Source organism: Delphinapterus leucas, chromosome 1 (assembly GCF_059928025.1).
Source record: "Delphinapterus leucas isolate spDelLeu-1000000601 "Yukka" chromosome 1, BTC_Dleu_Yukka2, whole genome shotgun sequence".
Lineage (NCBI taxonomy): Eukaryota > Metazoa > Chordata > Mammalia > Artiodactyla > Monodontidae > Delphinapterus > Delphinapterus leucas.
The window spans coordinates 81,470,101-81,486,355 of NC_143129.1; the positions used below are offsets into that span (position 1 = coordinate 81,470,101).

At 40.6% G+C, this 16,255-nt stretch overlaps 1 protein-coding gene across 5 annotated transcripts in view; it reads right to left on the reverse strand.

Annotated features, from left to right (window-relative positions):
- TUFT1 (tuftelin 1) overlaps nucleotides 1-16,255 on the reverse strand; it is a 44,938-nt gene that overhangs the window by 17,931 nt on the left and 10,752 nt on the right. For 3 of the 5 annotated variants that reach the window (XM_089915473.1, XM_022564212.3, XM_022564211.3), the window contains exons 2-3: nucleotides 3,766-3,840; nucleotides 3,251-3,352 (exon numbers count right to left, since the gene is read on the reverse strand). In XM_089915473.1, coding sequence (XP_089771599.1) covers nucleotides 3,251-3,352; nucleotides 3,766-3,840 — 177 coding nt within the window. Of the gene's footprint in view, nucleotides 1-3,250; nucleotides 3,353-3,765; nucleotides 3,841-4,069; nucleotides 4,414-16,255 lie in introns of those variants that run through there. The other 2 variants (XM_089915476.1, XM_022564214.3) reach the window with 2 other exon arrangements.

The following is a 16,255-nucleotide window of genomic DNA, read 5'->3' on the forward strand; positions in this document are numbered from 1 at the left end:
CAACCTAAATGTCCATTGACAGAGGAATGGATAAAGAAGATGTGGTGTATATATATACACATATACACACACACACACACACAAAATAGAATATTGCTCAGCCATAAGAATGAAATAATGTCATTTGCAGCAACATGGATGGACCTAGAGATTATCTTACTAAGTGAAGTAAGCCAGACAAAGAAAGACAAATACCATATGATACTGCTTATATGTGGAATTTAGAAAAATAAAATGATACAAATGAACTTATATACAAAACAGAAATAGACCCATAGAAAACAAAATTATGGTTAGCAAAGGGGAAGTGGGGGGGAGGGATAAATCAGGAGGTTGGGATTAACATATATACACTACTATATAAAACAGAAGACTTCCCTGGTGGCTCAGTGGTTAGGAATTCTCCTGCCAATGCAGGGGACATGAGTTCGACCCCTGGTCGGGAAAGATCCCACATGCCATGGAGCAACTAAGCCTGTGTGCCACGACTGCTGAGCCTGCGCTCTGGAGCCCACGAGCCACGACTGCTGAGCCCATGTGCAGCAATTACTGAGGCCTGAGTGCCTAGAGCCCGTGCTCCACAACAAGAGAAGCCACTGCAGTGAGAAGCCTGCACACCAGAACGAGGAGTAGCCCCTGCTCACCGCAGCTACAGAAAAGCTGGCACACAGCAGCAAAGACCTAACACAGACAAAATAAATAAATAAATAACCAACAAGGACCTACTGTATAGCACAGGGAACTATACTCAATACTTTGTAATAACCTATAAGGAAAAAGAATGTGAATCACTTTGCTGTACACCTGAAAGTAACACAACATTGTAAATCAACTATACTTCAATAAAAAGAAAACTCCAGTTAAATTAACTCCACATAGGCAGCCTCATACACTGCTGGTGGAAGGGTAAATTGTCACCACCTTTCTGGGTGGCAATTTGGTAATTCCGATCAGAAGACTTAAAACTATACTTACTCTTTGGGGGCTTCCCTGGTGGCGCAGTGGTAAAGAATCCGCCTGCCAATGCAGGGGACATGGGTTCGATCCCTGGTCTGGGAAGATCCCACGTGCCGCAGAGCAACTAAGCCCGTGCACCACAACTACTGAGCCTGTACTCTAGAGCTCGTGAGCCACACCACTGAGCCTCTGTGCCATAACTACTGAAGCCCACGCACCTAGAGACCGTGCTCCGCAACAAGAGAAGCCACCGCAATGAGAAGCCCACACATGACAATGAAGAGTAGCCCTGCTTACTGCAACTAGAGAAAGCCCATGCAGCAACTGAGACCCAACTCAGCCAAAAATAAATAAATAAATATAAATAAAAAATTTAAAATAAACTATATTTACTCTTTAACCTATCAAATCTATTTCTGGAAATTCATCCTAATGAAATAAATATAGCTAAACTAGCATAAATACTCCTGTACATATATGCAAATTCATGGAAAGGGGGTTGTAAAAGGGGATTTACACATTTTTCTCTGTATACCATGCTTGAATCTTTAACAATTGAGAAAGTATTTCTTTATCACTTGTATTTTAAAGCACATTCACAAATTAGTAACATATATGCTCGACAAAATATTGTTTATGGCTGTAAAACATGGAAATAGACAAAATGTCCAACAACGGAGGATTAAAGAAATTATGGTATGTGTATACTAGAACACTAAGCACCCATTTATGGATACAAAGATGTTATAAACTACCATTAAAGATGGGGCAAGCAGGGGACTGCCCTGGTGGTGCAGTGGTTAAAACTCCACGCTCCCAATGTAGGGAGCCTGTGTTCGATCCCTGGTCAGGGAACTAGATCCCACAGGCATGTCACAACTAAGAGTTTGCATGCCACAACTAAGGAGCCGGTGAGCCACTACTAAGGAGCCTGCCTGCCACAGCTAAGACCTGGTACAACCACATAAATAAATAAATATTTAAAAAAAAAAAAAGAAGAAGAAAGAAAAAGTAAAAACAGTAGAAAAACCCACAGAATGGGAAAAAATTAAAGATTTTTTTCGAAATCATATATCTGATAAGGGTCTATTATCCAGAATATATGAAAGAACCCTTAAATCTTAACAATTAAAACACAATTGAATTTTTAAATGAGCAAAGGATTTGCATAAATATTTCTCCAAAGGAGATATACAAATGGGCAATAAGCATAAGAAAAGATGTCATCAGGGAAATGAAATTAAAACCACAAGATATCACTTCACATCCACTAGGATGGATATAATCAAAAAGATGAACAATAACAAGTGTTAATGAGGATGTACAGAAACTGGAACCCTCATACATCACTGATGGGAATATAAAATGGAGCAGATGCTTTGGGAAAAAGTCTGGTAGTTTCTCAAAAGATTAAATATAAATATAGAATTACCATATGAGCTAGCAATTTCACTACTGCTAGGTATATACCAAGAGAACTGAAAACATATGTTTGCCCAAAAACCTGTACATGAATATTCAGAGCAGCATTATTCATAAAAGATAGTGGAAACAACCCAAATGTCCATCAATTGATGAATGGGTAACAAAATGTGGTATATTCATTCAAGGGAACATGATTCAGCCGTTAAAAGCAGTGAGTGCTGATGTATGTTACAACGTGGCTGAACCCTGAAAATACTGTGCTAAGTGAAAGAAGCCAGACACAAAAGGCCACATGTTGTGTGATTCCATTTATATGAGATGTCTAGAAGGGGCAAATCGACAGAGACAGAAGGTAGATTGGTGATTGCCAGGAGCTAGAAGGAATGACTGAAAATGTTCTGAAATTAGTAGTGGTGGTGGTTGCACAGCTCTGTGAATATACTAAAAACCACTGAATTGTACACTTTAACCAAGTCAATTGTATGGTATGTGAATTACATCTCAAAAAGCTGTTTTTAAAAAAGAAATAACAAAAATTGTTTTAATTTTTAAAAATAAGTTCCATAAACACACTTCCCACCGGTCTCCACAACTTCCAGCAGCTAAACATGGACAGTGGATAAGCACCTAGAAAGGTCATCCCATCCATCCCCATGCCCGGGGCCGGGTCGCACCAAAGTCACTACAGACTGACTGTGGTCTCCTGGTGTTAATTAAGATCCTTCCAGGAGATGGCCAGGAGCTAGCATCGCAGTTCTGGTTCTTCCTAGTCAAACCACAAGGTCCCTTTGACGAAGTCAGCCGTTCCCTCTCCCATGTCTAGGGAGAAAGAGAGGAGGGAGAAACAGTGGAGGTGAACTAAGCTTACCTTAATGATCTCTTCATGTCCATCATTGGACTTCACCAGTTCTGAGGCCAGAGAATGACCAGATGAGCGGCCGGACACCATGGCATAGGTCTTCCTGCCGGCCTACCGGAGAAAGAGAGAAAAGTGGCTCAGAAACCATACGACAAGCACAGAACTTCTGCCCCTCAACCAATGCAGAAGAACTGCTCCTCAAAAGACTTGAAGGGTTAGTCCGATTTTCCCCTCCAAAAATTCATTTCAGAACCTCTACCAGAAGCCACAGGACGAACACAGCAGCAACAAGAACACAGGACGGGGAGAATTAGTTGAAACTGCAGGTTAGTTTTAATTTTAATAGGGGTCTCTCCATCCCCCAAAGCAGTGCACAATGCTGAGGTCAGCTGGGGGTGTCTGAAAGGAGATGCTCCCGGGCAGCAGAGGAGATGGCTCCAGCCAGCACTGGGACGAGGAGTCGGCAGCAAGGAAGGAGAACTGGTGCAGGGGAGGAGGCCTTGCCCCACCAGAAACCTCAATACCTTCTGGGCTATGCGTTCAAGTTCATCTCCTGTCAGTTCACCCTGGAGAGTCAGCCTGAGAATGTCCACGCTGCCCTAATAATGACAATGACAGCAACAATAACCTCTTACCTTTATAGTCTACTACCAGTACACATGCACTTTTGCCAGCCCTGTGGAGTGGGCCTTATTATCAGCATTTCACAGGCAAGAAAAGCTGAGGTCCGGGGAGGTGACATCAGCTTATCCAAGATCAGTTCACTCTTAGGTGATAAGGATGTCTCCGGGGACTTTGACAGTGCTCTTTACAATGCACAGAGACTACACAGCACACTGCTCTGTGTGGTTCCAGAGGGGCTACCCTGGTCCTTGGATTACAGGAAGCACATTGCATGCACTCTCCTTTCCCCAACCTTGAAGACAGCATCCCTGGATTGGTCATCCCCAATCCAGAATTTCTGCACCTGACAGCCAACCAGGTAGTTATTGATATATAAGACTAAGATATCCTTCCAGAACCAAACCATAGGAAGGTACATGAATCCAAACCCCTATTTCTATGAGCCACACAGAAATTATCCAAATGAAAGCAGGCAATACAATAGATCAGCCTAACTTCAAAGGGAAAAGCAGATGTTCTTTCATAACTCAAAGAAGTTTTAAAAAACACATTGTGGGGAGGGTGGGAGGGAGGGAGACGCAAGAGGGAAGACATATGGGAACATATGTATATGTATAACTGATTCATTTTGTTATAAAGCAGAAACTAACACACCATTGTAAAGCAATTATACCCCAATAAAGATGTTAAGAAAAAAACCACATTGTGAGCAAGATAGAAAGCATGCAATAAGAGGGAAAAGTGGGGGGCTGGAGATTTGGAGAGATAATAACATTGAGAGAGAATCAGCAAGGCAGAATGGACCAAATCCTGCCAATAACACATGTTATGTGTACAGGTGGACAAGAGGCTTAGCCACTCTGGGCCCCTGGATCTCACTGGAAAAATAATGGTGGGAATAAGTATCTCTAAGGCTCCTTCCAGCCTTGATATTATGGCAGCATAAAAGAGGAGTATATGCCTCTCCCATCCAACGATGGGAAGATGGGTGCTGAACTAGCCAAGATGAAAGTGACCTTGAGGTCATCTGGTCATACCCTGCCATAAGGTCCGGAAGTATAAATGCCATCTTACTCTTAACACATTTTAAGGAACCCTCCTAACCTTCCACATGTCTGCTGGAAAGAAAGAAAGAAGAAAGAATGGACTCTGCCCAGAGAGTTGGGAGAAGCTTTTCTGGGTAGGCAATAGTCCTTCCTACACAAGAAAGAGTGAATTGGTGGAGAAGTAATCAGTCTCTGTAGTCAGCTACTTAACTCTCAGTGTTCTCGCTATAAAATGGGAATACCATCCAACTGAGGGCTTTTGGTTGAAGATTAACTGAAAATGTATGGAGGTTGTTCTCTGCCACATAAGAGGGAGGTACTCAAATATTAGCCTCCTCCCACTTCTCGGAATGAACCCAAATTTAAGAAAAGTGGAAGACACTTCCACATGGCCCTTAAGCCTTCCCAATCCTGGCAATGTAGCTAGTTTTACAAAAACACTTAATTCCTACCAAATAAAAGCCAGACCCTTAGTGTGGCATTTAAGGCTCTCCACAGTCTGAGTCAACTCACATCTCCTGCTACTGCTCTTCATTGCCCCTGGTCCAATACGTCCCATGTCCTCCCACTTCTGTAACAGTGCTCTCATCATTTCCTTTGCCTTAAATGTTCTTTACAATGACTATACTACCCAAAGCAATCTACAGATTCAATGCAATCCCTATCAAACTACCAATGGCATTTTTCACAGAACTAGAACAAAAAATTTCACAATTTGTATGGAAACACAAAAGACTCCAAATAGCCAAAGCAATCTTGCAAAAGAAAAACAGAGCCGGATGAATCAGGCTCCCTGACTTCAGACTATACTACAAAGCTACAGTAATCAATATGGTATGGTGCTGGTGCAAAAACAGAAATATAGATCAATGGAACAGGATAGAAAGCCCAGAGATAAACACATGCACATATGGTCACCTTATTTTTGAGAAAGGAGGCAAGAATATACAATGGAGAAAAGACAGCCTCTTCAATAAGTGGTGCTGGGAAAATTAGAATACTCCCTAACAACATACACAAAAATAAACTCAAAATGGATTTAAGACCTAAATGTAAGGCCAGACACTATAAAACTCTTAGAGGAAAACATAGGCAGAACACTCTATGACATTATAAATCACAGCAAGATCCTTTTTGACCCACCTCTAAGAGAAGTGGAAATAAAAACAAAAATAAACAAATGGGACCTAATGAAACTTAAAAGCTTTTGCACAGCAAAAGAAATCATAAACAAGACGAAAAGACAGCCCTCAGAATGGGAGAAAATATTTGCAAATGAAGCAACTGACAAAGGATTAATCTCCAAAATTTACAAGCAGCTCATGCAGCTCAATATCAAAAAAACAAACAACCCAATACAAAAATGGGCAGGAGACCTAAATAGAGATTTCTCCAAAGAAGATACACAGATTGCCAACAAACACATGAAAGAATGCTCAACATCACTAATCATTAGAGGAATGCAAATCAAAACCACAGTGAGGTATCACCTCACACCAGTCAGAATGGCCATCACCAAAAAATCTACAAACAATAAATGCTGGAGGGCTTCCCTGGTGGCACAGTGGTTGAGAGTCCGCCTGCCGATGCAGGGGACGCGGGTTCGTGCCCCAGTCCGGGAAGATCCCACATGCCACGGAGCGGCTGGGCCCGTGAGCCATGGCCGCTGAGCCTGCGCGTCCGGAGCCTGTGCTCCGCAACAGGAGGGGCCACAACGGTGAGAGGCCCGCATACCACAGAAACAACAACGACAACAACAAAAACAATAAATGCTGGAGAGGGTGTGGTGAAAAGGGAACACTCTTGCACTGTGGGTGGGAATGTAAATTGATACAGCCACTATGGAGAACAGTATGGAGGTGCCTTAAAAAACTAAAAATAGAACTACCATACGACCCAGCAATCCCACTATTGGGCATATACCCTGAGAAAACCATAATTCAAAAAGAGTCATGTACCACAATGTTCATTGCAGCTCTATTTACGATAGCCAGGCCATGGAAGCAACCTAAGTGTCCATCGACAGATGAACGGATAAAGAAGATGTGGCACATATATAAAATGGAATATTGCTCAGCCATAAAGAGAAATGAAATTGAGCTATTTGTAGTGAGGTGGATGGACCAAGAGTTGTCATACAGAGTGAAGTAAGTCAGAAAGAGAAAAACAAATACTGTATGCTAACACATACATATGGAATCTTAAAGAAAAAAAATGGTTATGAAGAACCTGGGGCAGGACAGGAATAAAGATGCAGATGTACAGAATGGACTTGAGGACAGAGAGGGGGAAGGGTAAGCTGGGATGAAGTGAGAGAGTGACATGGACTTATATATACACTACTAAATGTAAAATAGATAGCCAGTGGGAAGCAGCCACATAGCACAGGGAGATCAGCTCAGTGCTTTGTGACCGCCTAGAGGGGTGGGATAGGGAGGGTGGGAGGGAAACACAAGAGGGAGGAGATATGGGGATATATGTATATGTATAGCTGATTCACTTTGTTATAAAGCAGAAACTAACACACCATTGTAAAGCAAGTACACTCCAATAAAGATGTTAAAAAAAAAAAAAGTTCTTTCCTCCCATTTTCACCAGGGGCATCTGCAAGTCCCTCAAGAGCTTGCATTCAATTGCCACATCTTCCATGACACTTCCCTACATCCTGTGGAAACACATACTCCCTTCCCTGAGCTCCCTCTGTATCACAGGGCCTCTGGTGGCACGTGCCTCTCACTTAGTTGTGATCCATGAGGAATTACCCCTTCTAACTGTTAACTCCTTTTGGGCAGCTGTCTGCCACAGCCCCTAACAAAGGTAAGTATTTTCTGAATGCATAGTGAGTGTTCCATGACATATAGGTCAAGAGAACATTACAAAAGAAAGAAGAAAAAGTAATTTCAAAATAGCCAGAGTGGCTGCCAACTCCTTTTTCCCAGGACGCAGGCATGCATTCAGATTAAAACACAATCTCAGGAGTTCCCCGGTGGTCTAGTGGTTAGGATTTGGCGCTTTCACTGCTGTGGCCTGGGTTCAACCATGGTATTCTAATTGGAAGAGCACAGACAACTAGGCTGGATTTGGGCCCTGAGAGGTCATCTCCTCTGTTCATGTCACCAGAATTCCAGCTGCACACAAGAAAGAGAACAAGTTGAAGAAGTACTCAAGGAAATAATGGCTGAAGCGTCCCAAATTTGGCAAAAGACGAATCTGCAGATCAAGGAGCTCAGCAAACATGATAAACCCAAAATTCATGCCAAGATATATTGTAATTAAACTTCTGATAACTAAAGACAAAGAAAAAATCTTGAAAGCAGCCAGAGAAAAATGACACCTTACCTGTAGGGGGAAAGCACTTTGAATAACAACAGATTTCTCATCAGAAACCATGAAGGCCAGAAGAAAATGGGACACTATTTTTCAAGTGCTGGGGAAAAAAAAAACCTCACAATCAATGTTTTTCCCCGGAAAAATATTCATCAGGAATAAGGGGGAAATCAAGACATTCTCAGGTAAAGGAAAACTAAGAGAATTTCTTACCAGTAGACCTACACTAAAAGAATGGCTTTGAAAGCTCTCTAAACGGGAAGGAAACAATAAAAAAGGAATCTTGGAACATTAGGAAGACATGGATAGCAAAAACGTGGGTTAATCCAATAGGCTTTCCCTCTCTCCTTGAGTTTTCTAAATTATGTTTGATGATTGAAGCTAAAAATTATAACCCCATCTGATGTTATTCTAAATGCATACACAGGAAATATTTAAATTAATTATAAATGGGAGAGGGTAAAGGAATGTAAAGGAAGGCAAGGTTTCTATACCTCACTTAAACTGGTAATACTAGAGCAATCACTACAAAGTCTATACAAAGAAATAATACTCAGAAACACTATAAATGAATCAAAATTGAATCCTAAAAAGTGTTCAAGTAACCCACAGAAAGGCAGGGAAAAGAAAACAGAGAAATGAAGAACAGAGAGAACAAACAAAAATAAAATAGCAGACTTACCATACCAATAATTACACTAAATGTACATGGTCTAAATACACCAATTGAAAAACAGATTGGGGCTTCCCTGGTGGCGCAGTGGTTGGCAGTCCGCCTGCCGATGCAGGGGACATGGGTTCGTGCCCCGGTCCAGGAGGATCCCACATGCCGCGGAGCGGCTGGGCCCGTGAGCCATGGCCGCTGAGCCTGCGCGTCCGGAGCCTGTGCTCCGCAATGGGAGAGGCCGCAGCAGTGAGAGGCCCATGTACCGCAAAAACAAAAACAAAAACAAAAACAAAAAAAACCAGATTGTCTGGAATTCCCTGGCAGTCCAGTGGTTAGGACTCCACACTTCCACTGCAGGGGGCCTGGATTCAATCCCTGGTTGGGGAACTAAGATCCCGCAAGCCACGTGGCCATGGCCAAAATAAATAAATAAATAAAATAAAAATAAAAAACAGATTGGCAGAATGGATTAAAAAAAAAACATGACTCATTATATGCTGTCTATAAGAAACATACTTTAAATATAAAAATATAGGCTGGCTGAAGTAAAAGAATGGGAAAAGATATATCATGCAAATATTAATCAAAGGAATGCAGGAGTGCTGTATTAATATCAGATAATTTAAGCTCTCACTACAAGAATTTACAAAAAGAACCAAACTCAAAGCAATCAGGAGGAAGGAATTAATAAAGATAAGAGCATGAATAAATAAAATTTAACACAGAACAACAATAGAGAAAAACCAATGAAACAAAGAGCAGTTCTTTGAAAAAATCGATGCAAATCATAACCTCTAGCAAGACTGACAAAGAATAAAAGAGAGAGACATAAATACCAATATCAGGAATGAAATAGGATATTTCTACAGATCCTGCACGTATTGAAAGTATAAGGTAATACTATGAAAAACTCTATGAACATAAATTTGACAATTTAGACAAAATGAATCAATTCTTCAAAAAATACAAACTACCACAGCTCATCTAATATGACATAGGTAATATGAATAGCCTTATAACTATTAAGAAAATTAAAGTCATAATTTAAAACTTCTCGGGAGTTCCCTGGTGACCTAGGGGTTAGGATTCCAGGCTTTCACTGCCGTGGCCCAGGTTCAATCCCTGCTGGGGGAACTGAGATCTCACAAGTGTGTGGCGAGGCCAAAAAAAAATATTCTCAAGAACTATCCGGGCCCAGATGGCTCCACTGAGAATTCTACCAAATATTTTAAAAATTAACACCAATTCTATTTCTACATAACCTCATCCAGAAAATAAGAGGAGGGAACAAATTCATTTCATCAATCTATTCTTATTGTGTGGCACCAAGACCAGACAAAGACAATTTTAAAAAGAAAAAAACAAACAGACTACAAACCAACATCTCTCATGAATACAGAGATTTTACTCTCTAACATTTTGTTAGAACATGGGGAAAAGACATGAAAAGATATTTCACTGAAGAAGATATACACATGGCAAATAAGCATATAAAATAATGTTCAGCATCATTAGTCATTAGGGAAATGCAAATTAAACCCACAGTGAGATACCACTACACACCTATCAGAATGATTAAAACAAAAAGTATACCAAATGCTGGCAAGAATGCAGAGAAGCTGGATCACTCACACATTGCTTGTGGAAATACAAAGTGACACAGCCACTCTGAAAAATAGTTTGCAATTTCTTTAAAAAACTAAACATACAACTACCATATGACCCAGCAATTATACTCCTGGGCATTTATCCAAAAGAAATGAAGACTTATGTTCACACAAGTTCACACAAAAACTTGCACACTAATATTTATGGAAGCTTTATTTGTAATATCCCCAAACTAGAAACAACCCAGATGCCTTTCAGTAGGTGAATGGTTAAACAAACTGTGGTACCATGGAATGCTTACCATTCAGCAATAAAAAGGAACAAATTATTGATGCATGCAACAACAATTTCCAAAGAATTATGCTAAATGAAAGAAGTCAATCACAAAAGGTTACATACTATACGATTCCATTTATGTATTGATAATAGTCTTGAAATGACAAAATTATACAAATGGAGAACAGATTAGGGGTTGCCAGGAGTTAAGTAGAAGATGGAGATGGGAAGGAAGTGGGTGTGACTCTAAAAGGGCAACCTGAAGTATCTTTGTGGTGATGGAAATATTCTGTCCCTTGACTGTATTTATGTCACTATCCTGATTGTGACAGTGCACTATAGTTTTGCAATATGTTACCACTGAGGAATGCTAAGTAAAGGGTACAGAGATCTCTATTATTTCTTTTAACTGCATGTGAATCTACAACTGTCTTTTTTTAAAAAAGTAATACTTCCAGGGCTTCCCTGGTGGCGCAGTGGTTGAGAGTCTGCCTGCCGATGCAGGGGACGCGGGTTCGTGCCCCGGTCCGGGAGGATCCCACATGCCGCGGAGCGGCTGGGTCCGTGAGCCATGGCCGCTGAGCCTGTGCGTCCAGAGCCTGTGCTCCGCAGCGGGCGAGGCTACAGCGGTGAGAGGCCCGCATATCGCACAAAAAAAAAAAAAAAAAAAGTAATACTTCCAGAGATAAAAATTAAAGAATATAATGAAAATAGTTACAACCCTGGACTTCCCTGGTAGCACAGTGGTTAAGAATCCGCCTGCCAATACAGGGGACATGGGTTCGATCCCTGGTCCTGGAAGATCCCACAGGCTGTGGAGCAATTAAGCCCGTGCGCCACAACTACTGAGCCTGCACCCTAGACCCTGTGAGCCACAACTACTGAGCCTGCGCTCTAGAGCCCGCGAGCCACAGCTACTGAAACCCATGCACCTAAAGCCCATGCACCGCAGCAGAGTAGCCCCAGCTCGCCGCAACTAGAGAAAGCCTGCGCACAGCAACGAACTCAATGCAGCAAAAAATAAATTAAATAAATAAATACATTTATTTTAAAAAATAATTATTATAATCCTACTACTCCAAAATAGCCACTATTAAAATGTTAGTGTATTCCTTATAATTTTTCTATGTATATTTTTGAAAGGCATACTACTATATACAGTTATATACTTGCTTTTTCCCCCCTTTAATATTTCATCATTAATTTCCATCACATTAAACATTCTTCAGGGACTTCTCTGGTGGCACAGTGGTTAAGACTCTGCACTCCCAATGCAGGGGGCCTGGGTTCGATCCCTCATCAGGGAACTAGATCCCACATGTATGCCGTAACTAAGTGTTTGAATGCTACAACTAAGGAGCCTGTGTACCATAACTAAGGAGCCCTTGGGCCACAAATAAGGAGCCCACATGCCACAACTAATGAGCCTGCCTGCCACAACTAAGACCCAGCACAACCAAATAATAAACATTTTAAAAATAAATAAATATTCTTCAAAATTTGCTTTTAATGGCTAATAGTATTCCACGAATAGATCAGACTAATTTATTCAGCTACCCAGTATAGGTTCCTATCAACTTTTTGCATTTTATTTTTTATATATTTACTTTTTTATTTTAGAAAATATATTTTATTTTGATAGAATGACATGATACACAGCAGTACCTAGATCACCACAATATTTACTGCCTGGTCCATTACTCCTCAAGCCTAACTTGATTTTCTCTCTTCTTTGCAGAAAAAGAATAGCATTTGGAACAGTTAGACCTTGGCTCAAGCACTGGCTCCAGCTTTTATTTGTTGTGTGTATTAATTTTATTCTCCCTCAGCCTTAGTTTAGTAGTTGGTAAGATGGATAGTACAACATTTAAGTGAGAACACAGTGACTAATACACAGTGACTAATAGACATACAAAAATGCCAGTTCCTCAAATTTGACATAATGCTCCTCTTTAAAATATTTTCCATAAGCATATTCCATATGCTTATAGGGTAAAGTAATATGCCTTGTCATGGAAAAAGATGCATATTAACTCCTACTTCACACTATATACAAACATTAATTCCAAGTGGATTGTAGATGTAAACGTGAAAAGCAGAACAATAAAGGTGTTTGTTTTGTTTTGTTTTTTTTCTGCGGTACGCGGGCCTCTCACTGCTGTGGCCTCTCCCGTTGCGGAGCACAGGCTCCGGACGCGCAGGCTCAATGGCCATGGCTCACGGGCCCAGCCGCTCCGCGGCATGTGGGATCTTCCCGGACCAGGGCACGAACCCGCGTCCCCTGCATCAGCAGGTGGAATCTCAACCACTGCGCCACCAGGGAAGCCCCAATAAAGGTTTTATAGGAGAACACCTTCATGGCCTTGGAAAGGCAAAATTTTTCTTAACCACAGCACAAAAAAAATCCTCCCCATAAAAAACTGATACATTGGACTATATTAAAATTTTGAACTTTTGTTCATCAAAAGACACCACTAAGAGTATGACAACCCACAGAGTAGAAGATATTCACTCTACGACCATCTTACAAAGGATATTCAGAATACATTAAGAATTCCTACAAAACAAAAAGACAAAATAACAATGTGGTATCCTGGACTGAATCCTGGATCAGAAAAAGGACATTAGTGGAAAAGCTGGTGAAATCCAAATAAAGTCTATAATTTAGTTAATAGTATTGTATCAACATTAATGTCTTAGTTATGACAAATGCACCATGGTTATTAAGATGCTAACATTGGGGGAAATTGGGTGAAGAGTATATGAGTATTATGTTTGCAACTTTTCTGTAAATCTAAAATTATTTCAAAATAAAAAGTATAATTAAAGAAAGAAAGTGGGGAGGGAGGGAACATGAGAGGGAGACAGAGTGGTGCCCAACAGAAAAATGGGCAAAAGACTTCAATAGATACATTACATAAGAGGATATCCAAATGTCCAATAAACATATGAAAAGGGTTCCACCTTATTAGTCATCATCATCAAAGAACTAGAAACTAAAACCATAAGGCGAAACCACAAACTACTCATCAGAATGACTAAAATGAAAAAACAAAATACCAAGTTTCGGGGGCTGTGGAAAAATCAGAACGGATGGTGGGTTTGCTCATTATCACAATCACTTTGGAAGTATCTACCAAAGATGAACACATGTGTACCTTATAACACAGCAATTCCACACCTGGTTATCTACTCAACAGAAATGCATACATACTTTCCCCATAAAAAACATATACTAGAATGTTCATAGTAGCATTTTTCATAATAGCCAAAAGCTAGAAATTACCCAAATGTTTTTGGAGTAGAATGGATAAACTGTGATACAGTCATACAACAGAACACTGCACAACAATGAAAAAGAGTGAACATGCAACATGGATGAACTTTACAGAAATGTTAAGCAACAGAAGTCATACACAAAAGTATACTATATGATTCCACTTATATAAAAAGTATAAAAGCAAGCAAAACTAATACATGCTTCAGAAGTCAGGACAGTGGTTACCCTTGAGGGTGGAGGGTAGGTAATGACTAGAAGGGGACAAGAGGGGGCTTCTTGATGATCTGCTTCTTGATCTGGGTGATGGTTAGAGAAATGTATCCAGTTTGTGAAAATTACCTGACTGTACATATATGATATATGCACTTTTATGTATGTATATTATTGTTTAACGTACATAAATGTATGCTTTTTTAAAAAGCAAACAAAAAATTTAAAACGCCTTATTGTAGCATTAAAGTCCCTGCATGATCAGACCTGTCACAGTATATATCACATAATGTCTTGACTCCCACCAGTACCCCACCTGTACCCTACATTAGCTATCCCAAACGTTCCTGATCCAATTGCAGGAAGGCATCCAAATCCAAATTTCTATTTCTGTTGATGAGTTTTCCAATGCAATACACACTCCCACCTCCCCACAAGTGTACATGTCATTTTCTCCTCCAGGGATACGCTTCCCTCCCTTGCCTCCTTGGAGAATTCCCAGTCAACCTTGAAGGCTCAGCTCTAAGGGTCCGACCCTAGCACTCCTTAGTCAGAGCCTGCTCCTGCAACCACTGCACCCTACATATCCTACACTGTAACACTGGTCCCCTTCCTTCATAACTGCTTATTCATTCATCTCCCCAATAAAATCATAAGCTCTCTGAAGACCTCGATGGCTTATTTAGTACAGTGCCTTGCTTAGAGCGGGCATATCAAAGAATATGTGTTGTGTGAATTTCAGGTAATGTGGTCTAGGATTTTCCCAATTCTCTTTCTTTTGAGAACATTAGACTCCTCAGTTTAGAGAGGCGGTATGGAATACTGGAAAATAGCAGACATGAAAAGGGGAAAACAAGAAAAAAAAAAGAGCAAAGACCAAGAAAGGCAACACTAAGAAGAAATATAAGTGGCTAATAAATATATGAAAGATGCACAACCTTACCAGTAATCAAGGAAATGCAAATGAAAATAACAATGAGTTATCATTTGGGGGGAATTTCATTAAATTCTGATTTAAAAAGTGTAAGATGAGACACATAGAAGTATGCTCATAGCAGCACTGCTTGCAATGGCAAAACACTGGAAACAACCCAAATGATGCACTGACAAGTAAATGGATGAATGCAATATGGCATATTAGTGCAATGAACTACAGCTACATGCTTTGACATGAAGGAATCTCAAAATTAATGTTATATAAAAAAGTAAGCAGTAGACTATAGATGATACCATGTATACAAAGTTCAAAACATGTCAAACTAAGCAATATATCACTTGAGCATGCAGTAAAAGTATAATAAAAAGCAAGAAAATAAACACAAAATTCACAAATTCTATGGAGGAAGCAGAGGGGTTATGATCCAGAAAGGACCCCAGGGGGCTTCAAAAGTATTGGTAATGTTCTGTTTCTTAACCTGGTTGTTCAGTACACCAGGACCATTCTATTGCTTTGCTTACAACTTCCCATATAGGGACTTCCCTGGTGGTCCAGTGGTTTAAGACTCCGTACTTCCACTGCAGGGCGCATGGCACAGTTCGATCCCTGGTCATCAGGGAACTAAGACCTCACAGGCCACACGGTGTGGCCAAAAAAAAAAAAAAAGAAAAAGAAAAAAACTTGACATATACACAAGAATCCTTTCTTGCTTTTCAGTAAAGCGAGTGAGTTACTTCATGTGAATCCTACAGAAATATCATTTTTATTTTTATTTTTTTTAATATTTATTTATTTGGCTGCATGGGGTCGTAGTTGCAGCATGCGGGATCTTCGTTGCAGCGTGCGGGCTCTTTGTTGAGGCGCTCAGGCTCTAGAGCACGCAGGCTCAATAGTTGCAGTGCTCAGGCTCTCTAATTGTGGCGTGCAGGCTCAGTAGTTGTGGCACACTGGCTTAGTTGCCCCGCAGCATGTGGGATCTTAGTTCCCCAACCAGGGATCGAATCCCGGTTCCTTGCGTTGGAAGGCAAATTCTTAACCA